This window comes from Rhinatrema bivittatum, chromosome 2, assembly GCF_901001135.1.
Source record: "Rhinatrema bivittatum chromosome 2, aRhiBiv1.1, whole genome shotgun sequence".
NCBI classification, from domain to species: Eukaryota; Metazoa; Chordata; class Amphibia; order Gymnophiona; family Rhinatrematidae; genus Rhinatrema; species Rhinatrema bivittatum.
This window is the reverse complement of record NC_042616.1, coordinates 494,930,966-494,956,939: the sequence shown is the minus strand read 5'-3', so window position 1 is coordinate 494,956,939 and position 25,974 is coordinate 494,930,966. Positions and strand designations below refer to the sequence as shown.

Here is a 25,974-nt window from a genome sequence, read left to right as displayed (position 1 = left end):
TATGGACGATTGTCCTGATTTTGCGACCGTGTGAACGGTTTGTGCCACTGGGCGTCCTCGTCGAGAGAAGGTTGTTGACGGGGTTTCCTGCCGTAAGGTCTTGGAGGGCGGGATGGGTACCTGCGTTTTTCTAAAAAAGAAGCCGTCGGACGTGGTCCGCGAGAAGCAGATTGATCTTCCGATCCACTGGAGGAGTCTTCCGATGAAGCGAAGGCCACTTTTTTAGGAGCTGTATCCTTGTCATCCTTCTTATGGAGCCATGTATAAATGCTGCCATTGTCATAATCACTTTTATGTCGTCTGAACTTGGTGACTTTATTGCGTTTTATATCTGTCTTGAATTTCTCAATCGTGCCCTGTAATTCTTCCATAGACTTTTGTACCGACTCTGCATCCGTCGAAGCTTTGAATTCATCTTCCACCACAATAATTTCTGCTTGAATTTGTTCAGTGATTACTTTCGTATATTCAATGATTAAAAGCATGAGATCTAAAGAACACTTGTTCAGAATTGCGGCCCATTTGGCTAGGAAATCAGGCCTGTCTGTGAACATGAGTGGAGCTTTATTGATGCGGAGTCCTCGTGGAATGACTTGTTGTTTAACGTACTCTATCATCGTAACGCCATGAAGTTCTGCGCGAGTGTTCCTTTTGTGGAGAATCAATAGGTCACCCAAGATGTCCGGAGAGGTGGTTGCTGGAGTAGTATCCGAAAAGAGGGATGTCTCTTGGGCTATATTAGAAACATGCTCTGCTGAGTAGCTGAAAATGTCCTTCCAATCTGATAAAGCCATTTGCAAAAAATGAGAATGTTCTAACAATAGAAATTGAAGAAACTCAGGATAGCTGAAAATCAGAATCAGTCAAAATACAAAATAATCCAGCTATGTAAGGAACTCTATGAAACACTTACTTTGCAACCGTCATACGTAGCCGCAGTAGAATGATGGCTTATAATATCAAGCCCTTGCAACTCTGGGCTTGAATAATCATAGGTTGCTGTGAGTGTTTAGAATGCAAACATTGTGTAACCACTACTAATGTCACTAATCACGGCAAGGCTGCTCACTTCTTGGGGCACGTAAGTTTTTACTTGGGCATCGCAATAACGTCTTTTTAATCCATTAAAGATTTTTTATCCTACAAGTATAAATTTATCTGCAAAGGAAATTTCCCTGCACCCCAATTGTGCTGTCCTTTCATGTTTTGTAGCGATCTCAGCCAGTGTTATTCACCGCTATTTGACTGACCACAATTATCAATTCATAGTAAGTTTATGTTTTTTCTTCCAAATCTCAGCCATTTGTCATATTAATAGCCTTTTGGCATTTTTTCAGAACTCTCATAATTGCATTTCCACACAGAATCGCACCAGTATACTACCCTCCCTGAAGTTCCCTGAGGAAGGAGTCTACACTCCGAAACACTGCTGTGTTGGAGCGAGCACTTCAGGACGTAAGATATCATTTATCCAACTGGTGGAAAGCGGTGTGCAGACATTAGTAGTGGTTACACAATGTTTGCATTCTAAACACTCACAGCAACCTATGATTATTCAAGCCCAGAGTTGCAAGGGCTTGATATTATAAGCCATCATTCTACTGCGGCTACGTATGACGGTTGCAAAGTAAGTGTTTCATAGAGTTCCTTACATAGCTGGATTATTTTGTATTTTAACTATATTGAGCCTGCAGTGGGAAGAGGGCTGAGTTGCTGCCTGATGATGTCCGTGCTGGGTGGGTATTTAAATCTAACACTTGCTCCCAGCTGGCACCTCAGCAACAGGACCTCCTGCATGTTGCTCTAGTTTCTGTCTCATTGTTCCCTGCTCCTGCTCTGCATATTCCTATTCCTGTCTAGTCTGCCTCTCGACCCAGTCCGGTCTTCTTCCAGTCCTTGCTCATCTTGTCCAGTCCTGCCCTAGTCCCTGCCTTGCCTTGGTCGCCATTGTCTGCCTTGTCTTGTGTGTCTCGGCCTAATTCCCAGTTTTGACCTCTGCAACAGATTCTGACTCCTCTCTTGCCTGCTGCCTGATTCTGACCCCTGCTATGGACTCAGAATATTCCTCTGGACTTCTGCCTGCCCCAATCTTGGCCTGAACCCTATCGTGGCGATATCACACCATGTTTGGCCAGAAACCCAACCCTATTACAATAAGCTGCTTTGCATGGCATTTGCATGCATGAATTTTGCAAATCCATGCCAAGTAACTCATGCATACCTAATTCTATATAATAAAATAACGTGGCTGACTTAGAAATTTGTCAGCCACAATATTTTATCTTCACCTTTTTGTAAAAACGTTAATCTACCATGGGAGCACCAAGACCCTAACATGGGTCTCGATGCTCCCACACTAAATTTAAAGGGCCCTATGGCCTAACACAGTTCCCCCTAGAATTAAGCAAAAATGCACCAGGGATCTTTTTAAACCCTCTGCTCACCACGGAGCTGCCAATCAAAGCAGCCCTGCAAAAAAAATGAAATAAAATGATGAAGTTGCCACACAATGTTGCCCTCCCCATCCTCACCACCCAGCTTCTTATTTATCCAAACCCCCCTCCCAAATAGTAACCTCACCCCCCTTGCCCCCTTTTCCATTAGAAAATTAGGCCAGTAGGGCCCCCTCAAGCCCCCTCCCCCAAACAGACTAAAAATAATAACCCTTGACCCAATAAAAAAAACTATTTTGCAAAAAAAAAAATAATAATAATGGTGGTGGCCTAGTGCCTCCCCAAACCTAAAAATTGGCATATCTGCAGAAGTAGAGGGTCTGGGGTGCCCCCTGAGCCCTAGAGTTGGTTAGCACCATTTTCTAAAATGATTTTGGCCAGACCTTGTCGCGTCTAGGTCGTGCATGAGGTCTGCTACCTTCACATCAGGTAGGCAAGTTATCAAGTGATCCTCATGCCCACCAGCCACCCAGCAATCTACATTTCTAATGATCAAATCACTCATATTAATGAACATCTTAACCCTTCCCTCCTGGGCACATGGTCCTGGAGACACATTCTTGGCGCAAGAAGATAAGGCATCACCTGGAGGACAGGTCCTAGCTACAGGATCACTTCCTGCCCCACCAAGGTTATGATCTCCTGTCAAGTGATCTTGCTCCTCCAAAGCAGTACAAGTACTGCCAGTCTGAAGTTGGGACCGCTCTACTATGTCCCTGAAGGTCTCCTCTGTATACCTCTCTGTCTGCCTCAGCTTCTCCAGGTCTGCCACTCTGGCCTCCAGAGATCGGACTCATTTTCTGAGAGCAGGAGCTCTTTGCACTGGGTGCATACTTACAAGACCTCACCAACACGTGGCACTGAGTGACAAAGACTGGATTTTATTTATTTATTTTTTATTTATTTCAGATTTTTATATACCGGCATTCGAGACAGCAGTCACATCGTGCTGGTTCACATAAAACAGGGGTGCATAGTAAACATAACTATAACAATGGTGTTGAAAAGGCAGTTACATATAACAGGGTGATAAGAACTTGGCTGAGAAGGAAGAGAAAGGAAAGGTTATTAAAATTCACACATATGGATATTTGATTTATTTTAAAAATTTTGTATGCCGCTTATACATAGCCCCCAACTCGCTCCTGGTCTACTGTTTGCATCTTAATTTTATTAAGCTGCTATAGTTTTAGCATGTAGGTCTTTTAAGGTAATGGATTTTAAATTATTTGGTGCTTTTTAAAATTTAAGGAGGTAATTTTCAATGGAGTTGTGCACTTAACTGTAACATACTATTGTAGCAATTTTCAAAAGCCCACTTACTTGAGTAAAGTGCATTTGCACATGTAGAACCCAATTTTAGGCATGCACATTTTTTTTTTTAAATCAGGCCCTAAGGTTTTTAAATTGATAACTAGGTTACATAGTAGTTAGTGAATGACCAGCAACAAGACTATAATTAGTCAATCACTAAAATAAGGTTTAACTGTATGATATTCAAGCTCCCTAACTGACTCCTATTTAGAATATTTACTTTTAACTGGAGGAAGGGTATCTATTTAACAGGAAAGGAGAGAAGAAAACAAAGCAATCATCGTGATATTTGATGATACATTTACAAGGCTATCTAAGTAAAAAGGTACATCCCAAAGTAATAACAGCCTGACGTAAGGCAAGAAATCCTTTCTTTCTCTCATATGTCACCGGAGCTAAATCAAGGAAAATCCTTACCCTCTGGCCATAAAACAATGGCATCAATATTCAAAGCCATTTAGATGTATAACTCACAATTTATCCATCTAACTCCAGGTTATGCATTTAAATGTTTCATTTTGAATACTGACCTCAAGGAAGACAAGTTTCTGAAATACCTTTGCATAACCTTGCTCAAATCTTGTTCAGTAACAAAAGAAACAAGCAATGCATATATCACTCAATGATCTCAGTCTCAAAACTTTCATGGAAATTTGTGAAATTATCAACATCCAACAACAACTGAGATGTTTGACTAGAAGAGGACTGAGCTTCTGATGGCAAAAAAAATATACCCTGTTAACCAAAGGAGCTTAATCAGACTCAAAATGTAGACCTTCAAAAAAATATTTGTTTAAAGCGCAGCACAGGCTTTCCCCCATCACTTTAGGAAAATTTAACATACGGAGATTCAAATGTCTAAAATGATTTGCCAACATTTCTAGCCTCCTGGATAAAGCACTCCGATTCCTTACAGTGGAAGCATTAAAAGTCCAAATATCTTTGACCTCAGATTCCATAGCAGAATGCTTGCTATCGATTTCAAAAATTTGACCTTCATGTCTGAATACTATAGGTTCAAGTTTAAGAAACGGGGAGTCAATCTTAATGATAGAATCATTTAAGGATTTTCCAAAGCTCACCAGTAACTCCCTGAGGGAGTCCTGAGGCACTACTGCTGGCCTGACTGGTATAACAAAGGACTCACCCAGATGCCCTGCTGATCCTATCGAGAAAGCCCTGAAGAAGAAATTCCCAAAGCAGCCATCGGCACCCCAATGTCAGCAACGGGGAGGATAAAAATAAACGTGCCAGCATCCTCTTCACTGACACCCTCTTGCAGCAAGATGGAAAAGTGCTGCTCGGATGCCAAACTGCTCCAGTCCCCTCCACTGCGATCGCTCCTCTGTCATCAGCCTGAGGGGCCACAGGACCCAGAAGCAAGTCATGTCTCTCGGCCGGCGACAGCCTTGAATCCAGGGGACTGAGCGAAGCCTCGTCCCCAAGTGGTAGGGACACTCCTTCATCCCAAACAGAAGTTGGTGCTTCAGCCCCCAAGTCTGTAGTCGATCAAAACATGAAAGATGTTATTTGCTGTTGGGGAGAAGGATACTGGGTATTTGGGGGGGGGGACGACGACCCATACCTTCCTTGTGGGGCGGATTTTAAAAGCCCTGCTCGCCGGCGTGCCTATTTTCCATAGGCCTGCTGGCGCGCGCAGAGCCCCAGGACTCGCGTAAGTCCCAGAGTTTTTTGTCGGGGGCGTGTCGGGGGCGGGGCCGATCACGGCGTTTTGGGGCGGGACGCGGCATTTCGTGGGCGGGCCCGGGGGCGTGGTTTCGGCCCGGGGTGGTCCGGGGGCGTGGCCGCCCTCCCGGAGGGAGAAGTAAATCCCCGGACAAAGGTAGGGGGGGGTTTAGATAGGGCCGGGGGGGTGGGTTAGATGGAGGAAGGGAGGGGAAGGTGAGGGGAGGGCGAAAGGGAGTTCCCTCCGAGGAAATGGAGGCAGGCTGCGCAGCTCGGCGATTAAGCAAAGTCATGGGAGGATTAATATACATGAAACAGGTTTGGTGAAGGCTTCTTACTCCGCAGAGAAGGTAAGGCCTTATATTTGTAATGTTTTGAAGGTTCCAGCTGTAGCAATTTCATTTGATGCTGAAAAGGCTTTCAGTCAAGTGACTTGGGAATATTCATTTCAAGTTTTAGATTGGTTTGGCTTTGGAAAATCTATTGTGCCAATGCTATCCATGCCTCTAGAGCAAGGTTACTGGTGAATAATATTCTTTTTATTTCTTTGTCCCAATAGAGGCAATAGCCAGGGATCTCCATCATCTCCACTTTTGTTTAATTTAGCATTAGAAACTTTAGTAATTGCAATTAGACAAGCGAAAGAAATTCATGGGTTCAGTGTTGACACTGAATGTAAATGATTAATCTATGCAGATGATCTATTAATCTAAGTTCGAGGTTTCCATGCCTCTACTGTTAGACAGTTGCCTTGATTTACTGGGTTACAAAATCAATTGGTGCAGACTGGAAGCTCTCGCTCTTAATATTCATTGTACAAAGACTACTTTATATCCTTATTAATTTCAGTGGAAAGAGGAGGGGGATAAAATATTTTGGAGTGATATGCCATAATCATTTGAAAAGATAGTTTTGATTATTATGGAAAAAATTGAAAGTTTACTTTAAGAAGTTACTTTAAAGTGGTCACTGTTATATTTACCAAGGTGGGTAGACTTGAAGCTATTAAAATGTCTTAATATGCGCAGATAAATTACATACAAAATATGTGGCTAATACTTTTCCCAGATAACTTTTAAAAGAAAGTGTGGGTCAGATTTCCTCTGGAAAAAGAAAGCTCTGCATACATAGCCCTCTAGAAATTTGAAATGATCACGAAGAAAGGTGGAATCAACTTCCTAACCTTTCTTCTATGTCACCAGGTATACAGTATATTTCTTGTGAGAAGGTTGCTGAAAGATACAAAAGTGGAATGAAAAGAATAATCCTCAGTGGTTAGAAGCGGAAAGAAAACTAAGGTCTTTCATCATCCCCTGTGTCATATTCCAGGGATGGCTCTTGCAGAAAATGTAAAGGAACATTTCATATTAATAGCAAGGTTTATAGTTTTTGGAAATTGGTTGAGTGACTGAAAATTAAATGTAAAGACACCACCAAAATACAAAGCAACGCTTAAACTGAAGGCTGCTTGCATAAATTGGCTTAGGTGTCAAGGACAGAGCTTACACACGTTGGATCCAGAATCAAAAGGAAAAGAACTTATCACTTCCCAAGAGGTAAGAATTAAATTAAAATTAGCAACTTCTCAAAGATTTAAATGGCTTGCAAATGATTTAGAGATTTTTAAAATTTGTGATAAGGTGCTGGTGTCCTCTAAAGTGGCTTCAGGATTAAACCAATGTTTGCAGAACACACTGACTGGTGGCTGATGAGGGGTAGCAAAAACCCCTCTTGAACCACTCGTACCTCCTACAGCGTCTAGTTGACATTGGCATCACAGGATCAGCGTTCAACTGGTTCAAATTGTTTCTTGAAAACAGGTTTTACAAAGTAAAGATAAATAACAAAGAGTCTCACCCCATTGAATCCAAGATGGGGGTACCACAAGGATCATCCCTTTCACCCACTCTCTTTAATATCTGTCTTCTCCCTCTCTGTCACCTACTTACCAACCTCAAGCTAATTCACTTCCTATACGTGGATGACATACAAATACTCATCCCTATAGCGGAATCTCTACACAAAACTGTCATATTGGAATAACTGCCTCTCAACAATCAACAACCTACTCGACAGCCTCAACCTGGTTCTAAACACAAACAAAACTGAAATCCTCCTTATAGCTCCTGAAAATTATGTCCCACCTATCACTTCAACTGCTAGCCAATCTTCTGTCACCTCCAAAGCCCTCACTTCACCACAAATAAGAGACCTTGGGGTACTCCTAGATAACAGACTCAGCCTCAACAAGTTCGTAAACAACACCACAAAAGAATGCTTCTTTAAATTGCAAGTATTAAAAAAATTAAAACCACTACTACTCTACAGAGACTTCTGCCTAGTTCTACAAGCCATCATACTCCTGAAGCTAGACTACTGCAACTCACTCCTTCTGGGCCTTCCCGCTAGCACCACCAAACCTCTTCAAATGGTCCTGAACGCCACAGCCAGAATTCTCACAAACTCCAAGAAAAGGGATCATATCACCCCCATCCTCCAGCACCTGCATTGGCTACCGATCAAATACAGAATTCAATTTAAAACCATCATGATGATACACAAGGCCCTACATAACATCTCTCCTCTCAATCTAACTTTTCAACTTCAGCTACACATCTCCAACAGACCGACTAGACGTGCGTACAGAAACATGCTACTCACCCAGCCGGGGAAAACCTCCCTGAGGAAACGCGCACTATCCACAGCGGGTCCCACACTCTGGAATTCGCTCCCCCCGGACCTTCGACTTGAACCGTGCCATATTACATTCAAAAAGAAGCTAAAGACTTGGCTTTTTGCACAAGCATTCCCAGAGATCTAAGAGCCAGAAGAATACAATGCCTGTATAGACTTTGAATCCTCCACCCCCTCCTGTACAAAGGTTTTTTGAATAGTTCGTTATCGCAATTTACCAGACATGTTTTGTTCTCTGTATTGTAACCTACTTCTAAGTTCCTATATGCCTCATTATGTTACCTGTTATTTGTTTCAATGTAAACCGCCCATCGAGGCGTCTGTTTTATTTCCTTGTAAACCGGTGTGATATGTAATTTATACAGGAACACCGGTATATAAAAACTAAAAATAAATAAATAAATATAAATAAAAATATGGAAAAAGGATTTAGAGGCCTATATGGAAACTGCAACATGTGCCAATTTTTGGAGGAAGTCACTGCAGGTTTTGATGTCTATCGCTCATTCCAATGTTATATTTTATTGGTCATAGGGCAGTCTGTACACTATTAAAATCTATCTCCAAATTCAATACCCAGGAGGCTTGCACCGAGCTGGCGGAGAAGTCCTTGGGCAGAACCGGCTGGAGCTTCACCAATCCCAGCCACCTTGCCCACAGGTTGAGCCTTTGGGGTCTGGCGGCCGGCAGATCTTAGGTGGGTCCCTAGGGCAATCTAAGAGAAGAGGCCATGTGAGCGTGGATTGAGGCATGCAGATGACAGCAAAACGGGTAACAAGCCAGAGATCTGGGCAGGCAGCAGACAGCAGCAGAACAGAGGCCAGGCTAGGGTCATGATCCAGGTAGTCAGCCTGAGACAAACAAGACAGACAAGATCAACAAGACAAGGAAGGGAGGGACAAGGCAGGAACTGGATCAAAGGCAGACAGGGCAAGGAACTGAACAAGGAACAGGGCACAGAGGAGCTAGGACAAGGCAAAGAACAGGGCACAGAGGAGCTAGGACAAGGCAAGGAACCGGCCAAGGAACAGGGCACAGAGGAGCTAAGACAAGGCATGGAACAGGGCACAGAGGAGCTAGGACAAGGCAAGGAACCAGCCAAGGAACAGGGCACAGAGGAGCTAGACCAAGGCAAGGAACCGGCCAAAGAACAGGGCACAGAGGAGCTAGGACAAGGCAAGGAACCGGCCAAGGAACAGGGCACAGAGGAGCTAGGACAAGGCAAGGAACCGGCCAAGGAACAGGGCACAGAGGAGCTAGGACAAGGCAAGGAACCGGCCAAGGAACAGGGCACAGAGGAGCTAGGACAAGGCAAGGAACCAAGACAAGGAACACAGATCAAGGTACAAAGGAAGGAATTATTGTAAAATGGACACGTTCCCAAGCGCGGGCAGATGAACGTGTGCAAGTGTGTGCCCGCATGCTGGTTTCAAAGTTACCGTCTTAGTATTGATTTTTAAAACAATTGAAGGAAATAGCCCATCATACTTATAGCGAAATACAAATCGCAACGATTCTTACATTCTCAGGATGAGTTTCTTTTAGTTATATCTGCATCTGCTTCTATTCGCTATGTGGCAACAAGAAAGAGCTTTTTCTACAGTTGGTCCTCAATTCTGGAATGCTCTACCTAAAATGCTCCGTTTCATACATGATTTGAAAGCATTTTGCAAGCAATCGAAGTCCTACTTATTTATTGAGGCCTTTGGTAATGTTTGAGTGGCATCAATAAGGTTAATTGTTTTACTTTGCATATTTGATTGTTTGATATTGATTTTGTTTATGTTTTATGTTGTTATGTAAGATAATCTATATTTTTATGTACGCCGCCTCGCCCAACTATGATTGTTATATGCAATTTATAAATGTTTTTAAATAAATAAATATCCAATGTGCTTTTTCATTTCAAGTTATTTGAAAATTGATTGCAGTTGTGAAAGATATTTCTACTTGTAATTAGAAACTGATACATATTTTACTATCCCTAACCTTAAAACTTGGTTTCTTATTTGTATATCCAACATGCATATTTGGTGGAATATAGTATTTCTAGAAGGAACTTTCCTAGTTGTTGAAAATGCTGCAGACAAAAAATATAATTGACTTGGAAAATTTCAGGAAATCTGGAAACCTGTAGCTCACTATACTAGAATTGCAACATTTTTTTGTTGTATCGTGGTAGTAGTATCTTCCCAAATGAGTCAATGTTTTGTGACCCTAAATCTGGTCTTATGCCACTAGATACATGCCCTTTAGTTTTAAATCAAAAGTGGTCACTTAACCTCTACTTTTGGTCTTGTGATTTTTCATTACAGAATGAGTATAGCATGGTTTCTTGGATGCCTCTTTAGTAAAGGTATGAGAGTGGATGCTAGGGGGAGTGTGCCCTGGTTTAATATGTGGTTGTGCTTAGGTGTGAGTGATTTTCTTCAGTAAGACCTAAAAGATTACATCTGGTATTCAGCAGGGGTTCCAGCTGGTTTACCCAGCCCAGCAAAGACATGCCACTATGGAAACTTAAGTACCATCACTAGGCTCATAGGTTGTGCCCAACAGTAACTTAGAGGGACCTATGGAACATAACTACCTTGGGGGAATTTATAGGAATTTGCTGAACTATACTGCGAAGAATATTGCTGCGAAGAATTGTGTGAAGAGATATGAGTACTGATAATTTACTTGAAGATTAACTAAGACATTTAAGACTTGATTAAGATTTGAAGCTGTATTAGAGGAAGAGAAAATATAAAAGTATATTTATTTTTCTGTGCCACTTATCTCTGCTATGGAGTCCTGTGATTCATCTTTTTGGTGATTTTTATTATTGTGACTTGACTGCTGGTAACCTCAGAAGAATAAAAGTTTATAGTTTTTGCAACATATTCCAGTGCGTAAGACATTAATTATTCAAATCCCAGGGCTGTGGGTTGAAAGTAGGAGTCTACTACCTAAAGGACTGAAGCTTGAAGGTTGTGGCTACAGAGATTCAATCAGATGGCCACAAGGGGAAAGGGAGGATTTTGTCCAGCATGAGAAAATGCAGTTTTTGCCTCTGGGCCAGATATAGTCCCATATCTAGCCTAATATTTTGTAATTTTTTGAATCCCCAGAGACTGGTTTCAGGATCATAAACTGCCAGCATCAGGCTCTCCTTTATTTTATGTGCCCCGAGAAGGGGGTTATATTATGTTCACTAAGTAGAAATAGTGTTAAAAATTCATACACATGCAATACAAATATATAAACACACAACAAAAAGTTGTATTTCATTCCTGAGGAAGTAGTGTGTAAAGGTTTTGAACACTCCTCTCCAAATGAGCTTCTCTCATCCGAGCAAACTGGCATACTTCTATGTTGGTCTTCAGAAGAATCCTATGCATGCATCATACTAACACAAGAAAAACATGTAGAAAGCATCCAGAAGCTAAGGACTGAGCTTTAAAAACAGGAATATGTCCATACTAGCTGGTGTACATCATTAACTCCTAAAAAAAATATAAGAATATAATAAAGAAAGTGTGGCAGCATGAAAAAACAGGAAGGAGGAATAAAACAAATAATACCAAAAGGGAAAGCAATGGAGTGAAGAAGCATTGGATTGTTATGCTGATGGTTCTAGCTCAGTGTTTCCCAGCCTTCTCCTGAAGGCACACCTAACTAGTCGGACTTTCAGGATGATGAGAAATTACTACTTAGCTGACAATTTAATTTTCTTTAGGACAGACAGATGAATCCAGAATCAGTGGATTATGTACCCCTACCAGCAAATAGAGATGGAGCAAACGGATGTCTCAGTATATATATACTCCTGCAGTGACATCAGCCTGCCAGTATTCTCTTCAAAAGCAACTGTGGACAGACTAGCAAAAAACTTGATTAAAAACAGACAACCAATTCTGTACTCAAACAATAAGAAACACTGAGCTCAGACAAGTATGTATTAACACTAGTCTAAGGACTGGATTAATACTTACCAGTAATCCCTGGAAACTCTTAGCCATGCAGGAGGACCATAGCTCAATGTTATGGTTTGTGGGTATGTGGACCCTTGGCCCGAGGTGCGAGCTGTTACAGCCTGTGGGGAGGAGCGCCACTGGTCCGCACTGTCAGGAGGCGAGATACCGGCACAGCGGGGAGCTCTAGGCACAGTGGTGGAGAGACCCCAGCGACCAGGAGCTAACCCCTGCAGGATGGTAGGCTGGAGGTGGTTCTTGGAGTGTGTCCCTGAAGAGAGACGCGCCAGGCGAACTGCGGAGTGGTAGGCGCAGAGATAGTCAAGTAGGAGGTTCTCCGGGAGGTGAGCCCCGAGGGGGCGGAGCTGCAGCGTGGTGGACATAGATAAGAGACGTAGACCACCCATGGGGTAGGATAGTCCGGGCCCGAACCCAGCTGCTTATGTAGGCAGGAATCCGGGGAGCGGAGGTATTGCCAGCGGTGTAGCAAAGGGACTGACCCGAGGAGCGGGACAGTTGACAGTCAGGAACAAGCTGAAGTCCAGCCCCATGGAACGGGGCAGTACTAGGTAGTTCTCTTGAATAGAAGCATGGCCCAAGGAGCGGGCAAGTGCAGCCAATCTTGGTGAAGATACAGGCGCAACCCCGAGGAGCAGGGAAGGCCAGACAAGGAACTCACAGGTTGCCACGGTGTTCCAATGGAGACCAGAGTAGCTGGAGCCAATGCAGAGTAGGGCCCAAGAGGCGTAGAGCCAGCCCGAGGAGTGGGGCAGGCCAGGGGAGCGAGTCCCCAAAGGAGCACACACTGACTCCTGAGGAGCTGGTGCCAGACAGGGTCCAAGAGTAAGGCAGCAGGCGACATCTCAGGAACACAAGGCAGGAGTTCAGACCACAGATAGAACTTGTTGCCAAGTCGGCTTGCTGGGGCGAAGGTGGAGCTTAAATACGGGAGACCGATGACATCATCAAACAGGGACGCCCCCAAGGTTCCCATCGAAGAGGCTTCAAAGGCGGGCCTGTGATGCGCGCGCGCGCCTAGGGAGGCCCGACGTCAGAGTAGGAAGTAGCGGCGTCCATGCCACCGAGAGAAGTCCCGCGGAACACGGCGATTAGGCAGGCCCTGCGGAGGGCAGGAGAGCAGTGCCGGAAGTAAGTATTTGCGGTCGCAGCCATCTGCAACCGACAGGCATAACACCCAATCATTCAGCAGCCAAGGGCGGGAAGCTGGATTCATCTGTCTGTCCTAAAGAAAAGGAAATTATCAAATAAATAGTACTTTCTCATTTCTTAGCATCCAGACAGATGAATCCAGAACCAGTGGGATGTACCCAAGCTACTCCTGAACAGAGTGGGAGGATGCCCATGGTATAGTCAAAACTGCACGTGCAAAGGCTTTGTCCTCCTGGACCTGCACATCCAGACAATAATACTTGGAAAAGGTGTGTAAGGAGGAGCACGTCACAGCTTGGCAAATGTTGATGGGAGACAACAATCTAATCTTCACCCATGACACTGCCTGAGCCCTAGTTGAATGAGCCCTAACCTGTGTAGGCAACGGCTTTTCAGCAGCCACATACACGGCTGTGACCACCTCCTTAATCCAGCGAGCTATCGTAGCTCACGAAGCGGGTTTGCCCTGTTTTCCTCCACCATGGAGGACAAACAGGTGAGCCGTCTTTCAGAAAGGTTTAGAAACCTCCAGATATCTCACTACATGTCTCTTGACATCCAAGGGATGCAACAGGCAGTATTCCTCTGCATCTCTTTCCTTATCCAAGAACAGTAAGGAAATGGACTGATTCAAGTGAAAATCTGAAACCACTTTAGGCAAGAAAGAAGAAACAGTACGCATCTGTATCACCCCTGGAGTCACCTGATGGAACGGCTCCTAACAAGACAAGGCCTGCAGCTCAGAAATTTGACACACAGAACAAATCACCACCGGAAACACTGTTTTCAAGGTCAGCAACCGAAGGAAAGCCTACGCAATGGTCGAAACGTAAGGTCCGCTAAGAAATCCAACACCAGGTTAAGACTCCACAAAGGAACCGGTAACCGCAAGGGAGGATGAAGATGTTTCACTCCCCTCAGAAAACAGACCACATCAGGATGAGATAAGGATCTACCATTCACCTGGCCCCTGAAACAAGCAAGAGCTGCTACCTGTACCTTCAAGGAATTAAGAGACAACCATTTATTCAACCCATCCTGTAAAAACTCCGAAATTAGCGTGATCCCGACTGAATGAGGAAGCACTCCTCAATCTTCACACCAAGCCAAACCCTAAACAAGAGTGATCCTTTAAAAGGCAATTTCATAAGATTAGCTTTGGAGGTCACATTGGGTGTCCAATTTCTCAGCCATAACTGACGCCTGGCTACTATTACAGACGCTATTCCTCTGACCGAGGGGCGGACCAAATCGTAGCCCGCATCTGCTAAAAAGGCAGCGGTGGGTTCCATAACTGCCCTGGAATTCACTCCAGAATCATCAACCTCCTGAGAGAGAAGCAAGCAAGAGTGAGCCTCCAAGGAACAACAGGAAGCTATCTGCAAGGTCATGGCCACTGCTTCAAATGCTTGCTTAAGGATGGCCTCAATTCTTCTAACATGCACATCCTTCAAGGCCGCTCCTCCCTCCATGGGGATGGTCATCTGTTTAGAGATAGCACAGACAAGCTCATCCACTTTTGGGAAACACAGATGCTCTCTCACAGTTAGGTTTTGTAGGTTTCATGGACCTTTGGCCCGAGGTGGGGATTGATGCTACCTGAGGAGTTGGGCCCCACAGGTCCCCACCATCGGGAGGCGAGGTTGATTTGAAACAAAGGCAACAGGACCACAGCTGTGGCCCAGGAGCGAGGAGGCGTAGAAGGACTGTCTGCGTCACAGCCACGTGATCGCAGGCGCCTGCATTGTAGTAGTACTGTGGGGTGCCCCAAGGAGCGGGGACTGAGAGAGTCAGTTCAATGGTATCGCAGTACTGGGCAGGTCTGGAGAGAGCAGATACCAGAGGAAAGATCTCCAATGCAGAAGCACGCAGGGCATGCCCCGAGGAATGGGGAGCACGGAGACAGGCCCCTGATGTGGTAGTGCTGAGACTGCCCCGAGGAGCGGGGAGGCATGGAGACAGGGTCTCTGGAGTAGTAGTGCTGAGGCTACCCTGAGGAGCGGGGAAGCATAGAGACAGGATCTCTGGTGTAGTAACGCTGAGGCTACCCTGAGGAACGGGGAAGCATAGAGGCAGGATCTCTGGTGTAGAACGCTGAGGCTACCCTGAGGAGCGAGGAAACATGGAGACAGGATCTCTGGCGTAGCAGCGCTGAGGCTACCCCAAGGAGTGGGGAAGCATGGAGGCAGCACTCCAGGAAAGGAAGCGCAGAGCAGGCTCCCAAGGAGCGGGTACCCAGAGCCAGAGTCCACGAGCAGAGATCCAAGGCAGGAACCGCAGGTCCGGAGAACAGGAACAAGCACCAGAGGAGCTCAGGGAACTCGTTGCCAAGTTGGTTAGCGTAGGCCAAAGGAGGTGCTTAAATATCTCAGGCTTGTGATATCATCAGCCGGGGATGACCCTGAAGTTCCCGCCATCGGCCCTTTAAAGGGAGGACAGGTGGCGCGTGCACGTCTAAGGAGCCCCAGAGTCGGAGCGTTGGTTGGCGGCATCCCAGCCGCCATGTAGGGCACGGAGAGCCAGGAGGAATGCGGTGGGAGTGGCTGGCCACAGCCGCGAGTTCACCTGGAATGGAGAGCCAGACATGACATGACGTGAGTTGGGTCGGCGGCGGACGGCCACGGCAGAGGATCATAACACTCACTACTGGATCCAGGGGGTATAACCTTCAAAGGTCCAACCCCCTTTAAAATTTGCCTCTGGGGCATCCCATTCAAGATCAATCAGTTCTTGAATGGCCTCCATTTTCTATCACCGCAGGAGAGCGGGGCAATTAGTTTTCTTTTGCAAATTCTCCTTCTAAAAGGTGAAGAAATCCCCAGATGCACGTCCATCATCTGCTGGAAACGGAGAATACTGGCAGGCTGATGTCACAGTATGTATGAGTATATATATACTGTTACGTCAGTTTGCTCCATCTCCATCTGTTGGTAGAGGTGCATAACCCACTGGTTCTGGATTCATCTGTTTGGATGCTAAGAAATGAATATGCATGAGATAGAGTTGCATGCATTGAAGACTCAGGGTATGCAAATCTATCTCATGCATATTCATTATGGCAATGCTGAAAACCCGACTGAATAGGCGTGCCTCCAGGAGAGGGTTGGGAAACACTGCTCTGGCTAGTATTTCTGTTTTTGTGCATGTTTTTCATGTTTGGTTCACAGCTTTACAAGATAAAATAGCACACACATACACATACAGTGACCTAGCCACATGGCTGATATCACGCGGCCTGGCCAAGACTTCAGCTAACATTTAGTGGAAGTCTCTTGCTTCCAAACAACCTCACAAAAATAAGAAAAGTATATTGATTTTCAAATATGGTTCATTTTTTATGTAAAAAATTGGGGTTCAAAGTATTGTGAATTGAAAAGCATGAGATCTATATAGATCCTGATATCTGGAATATGGATGTACAAAATTGTTCTGACATAAAGAAATTAAAAGAGTCTTCAGTGTGCATGAGTTGTATGTACCTGTGATGGTGCTCCTGCAAGACTTGATAGATGCTGATCAGAAAGGTTTGGTTTTCGAAGCTGCCCATGACACAGTCTTTGTAGATGCGCAGCTCTGCGGCAGTGACTGCCTCCCCTTCAGGAATTTGGGACAGATTAAACTTGAACTCCTTGTGATGTCGCAGGCGAGGGGAGAATTCCTTGTCATACTCCACTGTTTAAGAAAATGAGGACAGATTGAGTGCCATTAGAAAATATATTTTTTCTACTGTTTAATATTAATATTGTGTTTACTTTAGATGTATTTGAATGGTTGTAACCAAACACTACAGCACCCCCAGTACATGCATATATTACAACTGAATTTTTAAAAAATATAGTGCTGGTATTGCATACAGGAGCTGTGCAAGTTCAACATATATGTAAGAATACAATAAAGGTTAGCTCATCTTGGGCTTTAAATTAATATCTGGTTAAGAAAACATCTGTTTTCTCATAAGAAAGCCTTGCTTATTTTCTGCTGTAAAAGTGATCAAATTTGCAGATGACACAAACTTATTCAGAGTAATTACATCACAAGCGGATTGTGATAAATTGCAGGAGGAAGACTGGAAGATTGGGCATCCATATGGGAGATAAAATATAATGTGGATAAGTGCAAGGTGATGCATATAGGGAAAAATAACTCATTCTATAGTTACAAGATGTAGATTCCATTATGAAGTTACCACCAGGAAAAAGATCTGCATGTCATAGTTGATATTACATTGAAATTGTCTGCTCAGTGTGCAGTGGTGGTCAAAAAAGCAAACAGAATGTTAGGAATTATTAGGAAGGGAATGGTGAATAAAATGTATGATGTCATAATTAGGGATACTCAGCAGCACGGTTATGCTCTGAATACACCCAGATAAGTTCTAGTTAGCTGGATAAGTTATTGGTTTAACTTAACCAGATAAGTCCGAATATAGGCACTTATCCATTTAAGTTAACTGGATAAGAAGCCCTGCCCTGATCCACTCATTGCCCACCCCCAAGATATCCAGCTATCTACTTAGCCATATAAATACTTATCTGGCTAAATGGTGACTGCTAAACATAGCAGGAAATTCAGCAACTGCCACTTAGACAGATAAGAAGGGACTTAGGCTAAGTAGCACAAAATATCGGCTTCCAAGTCTTTTGCTATTCCCAGGATTATCCAGTTTATTTTATTTATTTATTTTTATTTTATTTAAAAGATTTTATATACTGCAAATGCACACACAGAGTAGATCTATGCGGTTTACAAATTAAAAAGAAACATACATAGCAATAAGAACAAATAAAATGACAGCAGTTAAGCAGTTCACATTCAGAAATGGTTGCAGGCTCAAGAGAAGGAGAATCGGAGTAGAGGTTTGGTGCTGGTTTAGGTTTGTGGAATAGGAAATGCTTGTGAAAAGAGAGAGAGCTTTTTATTGCTTTTTTGAAATCATGTTTTGTGGTTAGTTGATGAATATGGTTGGGTCCTGCGACAGAGAAGGCTATACTGCTATCACATGATGCTGCTTCAGACCACCCATTATGCAAAATTTAGGAAATGCACGGCAAAACACAATTACCAATTTCTCTTTTGTGGGGACTTCCTTAACATCCACACACACTCAGTTAAGGCGAAAAGAAAAAAAAAGAGGGAGAAAAAAAGCTCTCTCTCTCTCTGCCTTTCCTTTCATTAAGGTCACTTGCCCTGCCCAGCCATTCCTTGCATTTTCCAACTAGGCACGAACATATTGAGTCTACAACGGAGAGTCCACTGGTGAGGTTGGTAGCAAAGCAAGCAGAGGCACAGCCCCTAGTGAACTTTAATTTGTGTTAGAATTTTTACATGTATTTTTAGCTAATTTTACAAAAATGAAGTAGTTGAGTTGAGCATTCCACACAGGGCCAGATTTTCAAAAGATTACGCGCACCGGGCCTATTTTCAAAAGGCCCGGCGACGCAAGTAAAGCCCCGGGATGCGTGTAAGTCCCAGGGCTTTACTAAAGGGGCGGGAAGAGGGCGGGGCATGGGCGGGGAGGTCCGGGGGTGGGGCCAGAGACCTGCAACACAGGCATTGCCATTGTGTCAAGGGATCGCGTGCCGTCGGCTGGCAGGCGCAAAAAGTAAAACAAAAATTTTGGGGGCGGTTAGAGTAGGGCTAGGGGGGGAAAGGTTAGGGGAAGGGGTGGGAAGGAAATGGGGGAAGGCAGTGCGGCTCGGTGCACGCAAGGTGTACAATTGTGCACCCCCTTGCACGCGCCGACCCTTGATTTTATAACTTGCACGTGCACCTTTTTAAAATCTACCCCAGAGCCTTTCTATGTTCTTCAGTTGATCATATTGCTGAGCATTAAATACCACAGTCCATTTAGTTTATACTAATGATTATGCCAGTCATGGGCGTTGCTAGGTTCTTCAAAGATCCAGGGTTGAGGACTTGACTCTCATATAATTGGCATAAATTTACATAAATTTGCTATTGCCCCTGAACCTGCTTGCTCTCTCTTGTCCTTCTGTTCCTTCTATTTTAGCATCCCCAGGACAGCAGCAATGAGCAATTTATCAATGGATCAACAGAACCAATAGGGTCATCAATGAGACGTGATGCACTCGTGAATCAACAGGAAACACCATAAGAATGACGGAGCATATTCTACAGATGTATGCATTGCTAATTTTTCCCAGTGTTATGGAAATATTATGAGTGTATCAATCATCCAAATATTAATAGTGTATCAATCATCCATACCCTTTTTTAAGGAGCTCTCCCAACTGGCTAAGGGACCCAAATCAGTAGACCACACAGCCTTTGAGTTACATTACTGCAGACATCTACAAATTGTGCTGTCTTTAATTTGATGCTGAAAACTAATCGACAATGAATCCTGTTTAAAAAAGTGAATTACAATTAAAATATAGTAAACCTCCCATACCAAAACAACACTAACTGCCAGTACTCAAACAAAAACAAACCTACCTATGAAAAGGCAACACCGCAAATATTATTCCAGTCCCTAAAACATCAATATACCTCCGATTAGGAAAGGAGAACAAGCCAAGCTGCTATAGATCCCTACACAGAAAGTACAAGCTATCAAAATACCTTGCCTTGGTCACACATGCAGAACACAGATAAACCTTCAAATATAGAATAAAGAGATCATAAAGTATAAATAGAAATGTGCAGACAAAAACTCACTGGAAATTGCAACAAGCAACACTATGCAGTGCAACAATGGAAAAACAGAAACACTATTCCATTTAAAACATCAAACAAGAAAAGCAAGAAATATAAAACATCATACAATACTCATAAAAAGAATACATATTTTAAAATAGCTTATAAAAAGAATATCCAATAATTAAAAACTCATATAAATTTTTAAAAAATTTCCCAAGCACCAATACAATATTTCAAAACAGCAGACACAAATACTAGATAATAATTAACACAAATAATTAAAAAATCACCCATTCTGCATACCTGGGAACTTCTGATTTCCAGTCAACCTGAGATTGTCATGAATTAGTGAATTTGGTGGGAGGCAGGGTTTCACAAACTTTCTATTCTCTATCTCTCATACATATACCCACTTGCTTATACACACACTTGCTTATTCACACATGTTCACACTCACTCAAACATGCTTTTTCTCTCTCCAATATTCTCTCTCACATATATATACATTCTCTCCCTCACACACATACATACCAACACATGATTTCTCCCATGCTGTCTCTCACTCTCTTCACATACATGCTCTCCTTTTTCAGAATGTGCAGGCAGAAGGAGCTTCCTCCTTGGACCAGCATCTCTCAGACACACACACTTTCTCTCACACACACACACAAACACATGCTCTCTCTCACATACACACATACAAGCTCTCTCTCACAAACACATACACATGCTCTCTCCCACATACATACAATCTCTCTCTCACACACATATGCTTGCTTTCTCTCTCTTTTTCTCATACACACACTCACACACATGCTATCTCACATGCTCTCACATACATACACATGACTCTCCCACATACAAGCTCCCTCTCACACACATATGCTCACTCTCTCTCACACATACACACATACATATGCTGTCTCATATGCTATTTGCTCTGACACACATACACACTCACTCACTCACTTCCCCAAATGTGCAAGATGAAGAAATCGGCAGCCTCTTTTCTTCGGTAGTGCAAGCAACAGCATCCTTCTTTCTTCAGCTGTGCGGCCTGTCCAAATCGCAGTATCCCTAGGCCCACAGCAGCAGCCTCATGCCCCACGTGGACCCAGCTGATAGCGGCAGCCTTTCCCGTGAGGACACAGTACACAGCAGCCTCATTCTCTGTGCGAGCCAGCCAATTGCAGGAGCCTTTTCAGCAGCATGGGCCCCAATGACATTAGCTTCCTCTCTTTTGTTGGCAGGGAGCAGGGACCCAGCAGAATATAAAGTGGTCTTGATTCCCAAAGAAGTACAGCAATACTGGTCAGAGCAGCCAAGCTCTGTCGGGGATTGAAAAAAAAAATTATCAGGGGCCGCAGCTGAGACTCAAAGCACAGAGCTTTGGAGAATGGGTCCCATGTGCCCGGTGCTAATGACGCCCCTGATGCCAATGATGCATTAAATGCACCAGTTTCCAGGCTGGGGGTGTGTGTCTCAAGACATCATCAGTGCCTGCTGGTACTAGAACGCATCCTCTTTCCCAAAGCTCGGGCATTGGCAAAAGCAAACTATTCAAGCCACTTCTGACACTGATAAAGTACACATTAGTTCAGTGATCATGAATTAAGCTGAGTCTATGATAAGTTCATTTGATTTTTCCTAAAATTATTTTGAATATAGGGATCACTGACTATTTACTTAAGAGTTTATGTAATAAGTTACATTAAAATCTGCATAGAAGCACAAATTACCTGCCACTTTCAATGCAAGCTTTATATCAGGCTTCATCCTCCTGTGACATCAAAGGGTCCTCTGTGTCCCCCACCTCCAACTCCAGACCCAACTCATTTCTCTAAGATGTCAGGCCAGAGTGTCCGCAGCATCGAATTGAGGGAAATCAGCTCGCTCCTGCCGGGGAAGATTCTGAAGACCTTTTGGAGGGGTGAATTAGATTTGAGGGGATGGGCCCCCATGGAACTTTTGATGTCACAATTGTGGGTTAGGGCGCAGAAGTCCTTTGATACATTGGGCAGGAGGGGGTGTCATTACTGTAGGTCCTAATGTGGGTTGGGGGGGGGGGGGGTCAGTGCAGTTACCTTTCTTGCCTTTGGTGGCCCATATTAGGCCATGTAGGCATTAACAATGGAAGTATTATCAGAGTTAATATCTAACAGGCCATTAACATTTTTGGAGGGGTTATGTATGTTAGCATTACAGTTGTGGAACAGGCAGTAACAGTAGTGGGCATGCAAACAGCATGCATTAACTTGTTTTGTGCATGGGCATTAGCTAATACCTGCAGTTAATGCATGTGAAATGTAAGCATTAACATGAACTCCCATTAGCACGTAGGCCCCTAAAACCTATTTCAGTCTAGCCCATCCAAAAGTCATGTAGTTCAAATGCATCTACGTATGTGCATACACAGTGATATATTTAGTCTTACTGTATATACACCCTCACAAAGATAAATTGGCTTATTAAGAAAAGGAAAGTTTCCACAGAAGCAACAAAAGTCAATATTTGTTTAGTATTCTAAGAATGATAACAGTAAACTTAACTATTTAAGATGATTATATGCTGAGAACCACAAACAAGTTCTAGTATTCTAGGTCAGTTGAGATGGCCATGTCAAAAGTTTACCAAAAACAATTCCAGCATGAATAGGGCAGAAGAATAAACATTAACGATGGCAAAAATGCAAATCTAAATAACTGTAATGCTAATAAACAAGTTAAAATCTAGTGATCCGTGCTCAGGGGAGCAGACGATTACTCAGCAATTTCATGAGCATAAACCTGGTGTCCGTGAAATGTTTGAGGTTAGTTTCTGGCAGGCCTCACACAACCTGCCACTGTCTTTTCATGGATCTTTTCATCAATCATGCTGCTGTAATTGAGCAACCAGAAAACAGCACATCAAAACTGTTCTAAATTACAATTTAAGGTACTGCTCTGTTCAGCCTTTACTCCGGCTATTTTAAACATACAAAGATCTGGTTTTACAAGAGTTTAACCACAGACATATTTTCATGTATTGTTTTAGATTTTATGATTATTACTGTATTGACATCCAGTTTGTTCCCTGTAATGTAAAAGCGAGTAAGCAAATGCAAATCAATCAATCAATAAATAAATGCACTGGGAGTCTTCTGTGGAACTAGAAATATTGCTAAGGACCAGCTTGGTGACATAGCACTGCTATATGGAGGGTTCCCAGTTCGATTCCCACATCCCAGGGCCTCCAGATGCTGCAGAGGCAGCATTCATGGCCCCCAGGATGAAGGAGTCATGGTTATCATAAAAGCAACATCTGGTGGCTAGATTTAGAGCCCATGATACAGGGTTCTGGAAGGAGCCCTGGTGCACCTCAGGACTATTGCTGCAATGACCAGACTAGGAAGAGTGAGAGGATGGGTTCACTAAAACAGAGGAAGATCCCCTGGATAGTTTCAAGTGAAGGCTCATGGTGCCAGAATCCCAGCACTAGTTCCGACTGAACTGGAGAAAGAACGAGAAAGAGAACAAATAGGCCAACAATGCTAAAAAGAAATAAATCATCAGTGCTCAGCAGGCATATGATGTTACTCGGCGATGGAAGAAAGATACTTAACCAGCTCGGGTTTTGAACATCCTTCTCATTGCATTGTGGTATTTGTAGTCCCACATTCCATGAGCAGTCAGCACATAAGGAGGGGATGCTAAGGGGTTCCAAGATGGTCCCAGAATAGGTGAACATGTTCAGGCTACATTTCCTTGCTGTAGTTAAATGTTTTTATATTGCTTTTGTTCTTCTTTTCCAAATTTTTAGCAATGATCAAGAGGAATAATAAGTCTCATTTGTTTCCCAGAGAGGATTCTCATGCTGGTGCTATTCTTCCTTTTCAGGTGAAAGGAGTTTGACAAGGGTAATAGTCTGGCTTTTCTGAAGGTATGGCTCTACTTGCATTGTCATCAGATTTGGACCACATTCCCAATCCTGATTTTTCCTATCACAGAAACCCCCCATTACAGGGAATAGTTTGCTTTTGCCAGACTATTGTAGCTCATGAAGCTTTCCCTTCATGAGCTACAATAGTCAAACCAATTTGGACTTTAATGAGCCAAGTAACTACCAACAGCCTCAAACTTAACATTTCTGGGCAAGATCATTGAAAAAGCTGTTCTAACGCAACTGTCTGATTTCCTATAGATCACAAATGGCCTAGATCTGTTCCAATCAGGCTTCGCTTCAGCACTGAGATTGTACTAGTTAGCATAGGTAACAAACTGCAGTTACACATGCATTGGGGGAAAGCAGCTCTGTTGATACTTTTTGACCCATCTGCAGAGCTCAACACTATCAACTATGATATCTTAATCACCTATCTAAAGGATCTGGGCTTGCAGGCCCAGTATTAGCCTGGTTAAAATCCTTCATCCAGAGCCACTCCCCAAGACCAGCATCATCATACCCCCATGCTCTCTCTCTCTCTTATGAAGTGCCCCAGGGGTCTACTCTGTCACCAACCCTACTTAACATCTATATGACTCTGCTATATAAACTTATCAGAGATGATCAAATCACCTTCTACTCGTATGTTGAAGACATTCAGCTAGTAATCACTTTGAGCCCAGAACCTGAAAAATCAATTGGAAACCTGAACAAATGTCTACACAAGATCTGCAGCTGCTACGCCAAAACAAATTAAAGCAAAATCCACAATAAAACAGAAGTACTATGGTAGGCAGAATTGATCCAGGCCAAAATCAAAATCACATGCTTCTACTCTTGAGCACAAGCTTATATTGAGTAAAGAACCCCATCCCCTAGAGGTCCTCTCTAACAGATTTACTTAAAGAGAGAGCTAAGAACTATGCCATATCCCTGTCTTATCAGCACAAATCACAAATTAATTAGAAGTAGACAATAATTGGACTTAGGGAAAATAATTTATTAGTGTCATAGAATTAAGGCCTGGGCCACAATAGTAAGAAAGCATGGTCTGCAAGTTAGAAATTGAGCAACAATCCACATAAAGAAGAAAACCACTACAATGTAACAGCTAACCAGTTAGATGCTACTGAAAATGTTCCTCCCCTCCTTCACTTGAGTGGATTTCATTGACTGATACTTCACAATCCATCATTTAATATGTTTCTCAATGTATAACTTTCTGTCCTACCCTTATACTGTCTAGCGTGTATTCTAATCTTCGGTGTGGAACAGTGTCAAAAGCCTTACTGATTTCCAGATAGCCAACATCTACTGCAATTCCCTGATCCACCAGTCATGTTAGAAAAGTAAACAAAAGTAAGAGAAATGAGAATCCAATCTGGTTCACGAAGGAGGTGGCTGATGTAATAAAAGCAAAAAAAAGCAGCTTTTAAGAAATATAAAGGATCCCAAACAGTGGAACACAGGGAGGATTATCTGGCGAAACTGAGGGAGATGAAAAAAGTAATCAAGAAAGCAAAAAGTCAGGCAGAGGAAAGGACTGGCAAGGAGATAAAGCGAGGTGACAAAACATTTTACAGATATATCAGAGAAAGGTCCATAGTGGTATAGTGAAATTTAAAGGTGATAAGGATCAATAGGTGGAGAGTGATGAAGAATTAGTAGAAATATTAAACAAGTACTTCAGTTCAGTGTTCATTAAGAAAGACCCTGGAGAAGGACCGTCACTTGTTATCAAGACTGTAGAAGAAACTCAGTTTACGGAAGATAATGTATGGGAAGAGCTAAGAAAACTGAAAGTGCACAAAGCCATGGGGCCTGATGAGGTTCACACCAGAATACTGAGGGAGCTCAGAGATGTACTGGCGGGTCCACTGTGTGACCTGTTCAATAGATCCCTGGAAAAGGATGTAGTCCTAGTGACTGGAGAAGAGCGGTGGTGGTCCCACTTCACAAGAGTGGGAGCAGAGAAGAGGCTGGAAACTACAGGCCAGTTAGCATCACCCTGGTGGTGGAAAATTAATGGAGACTCTGCTGAAAGAAAGGATAGTGAACTATTTACAATCCCGTGGGTTGCTCGATCAGAAGCAGCATGGATTCACCAGGGGAAGATCCTGTCA

The 25,974-nt window shown here is 43.3% G+C and overlaps 1 protein-coding gene across 1 annotated transcript in view; it reads right to left on the bottom strand.

The window, feature by feature from the left end:
• BMP6 (bone morphogenetic protein 6) overlaps positions 1 to 25,974 on the bottom strand; it is a 384,691-nt gene that overhangs the window by 109,005 nt on the left and 249,712 nt on the right. The window contains 1 exon segment of the mRNA XM_029590627.1: positions 16,750 to 16,942. Coding sequence (XP_029446487.1) covers positions 16,750 to 16,942 — 193 coding nt within the window.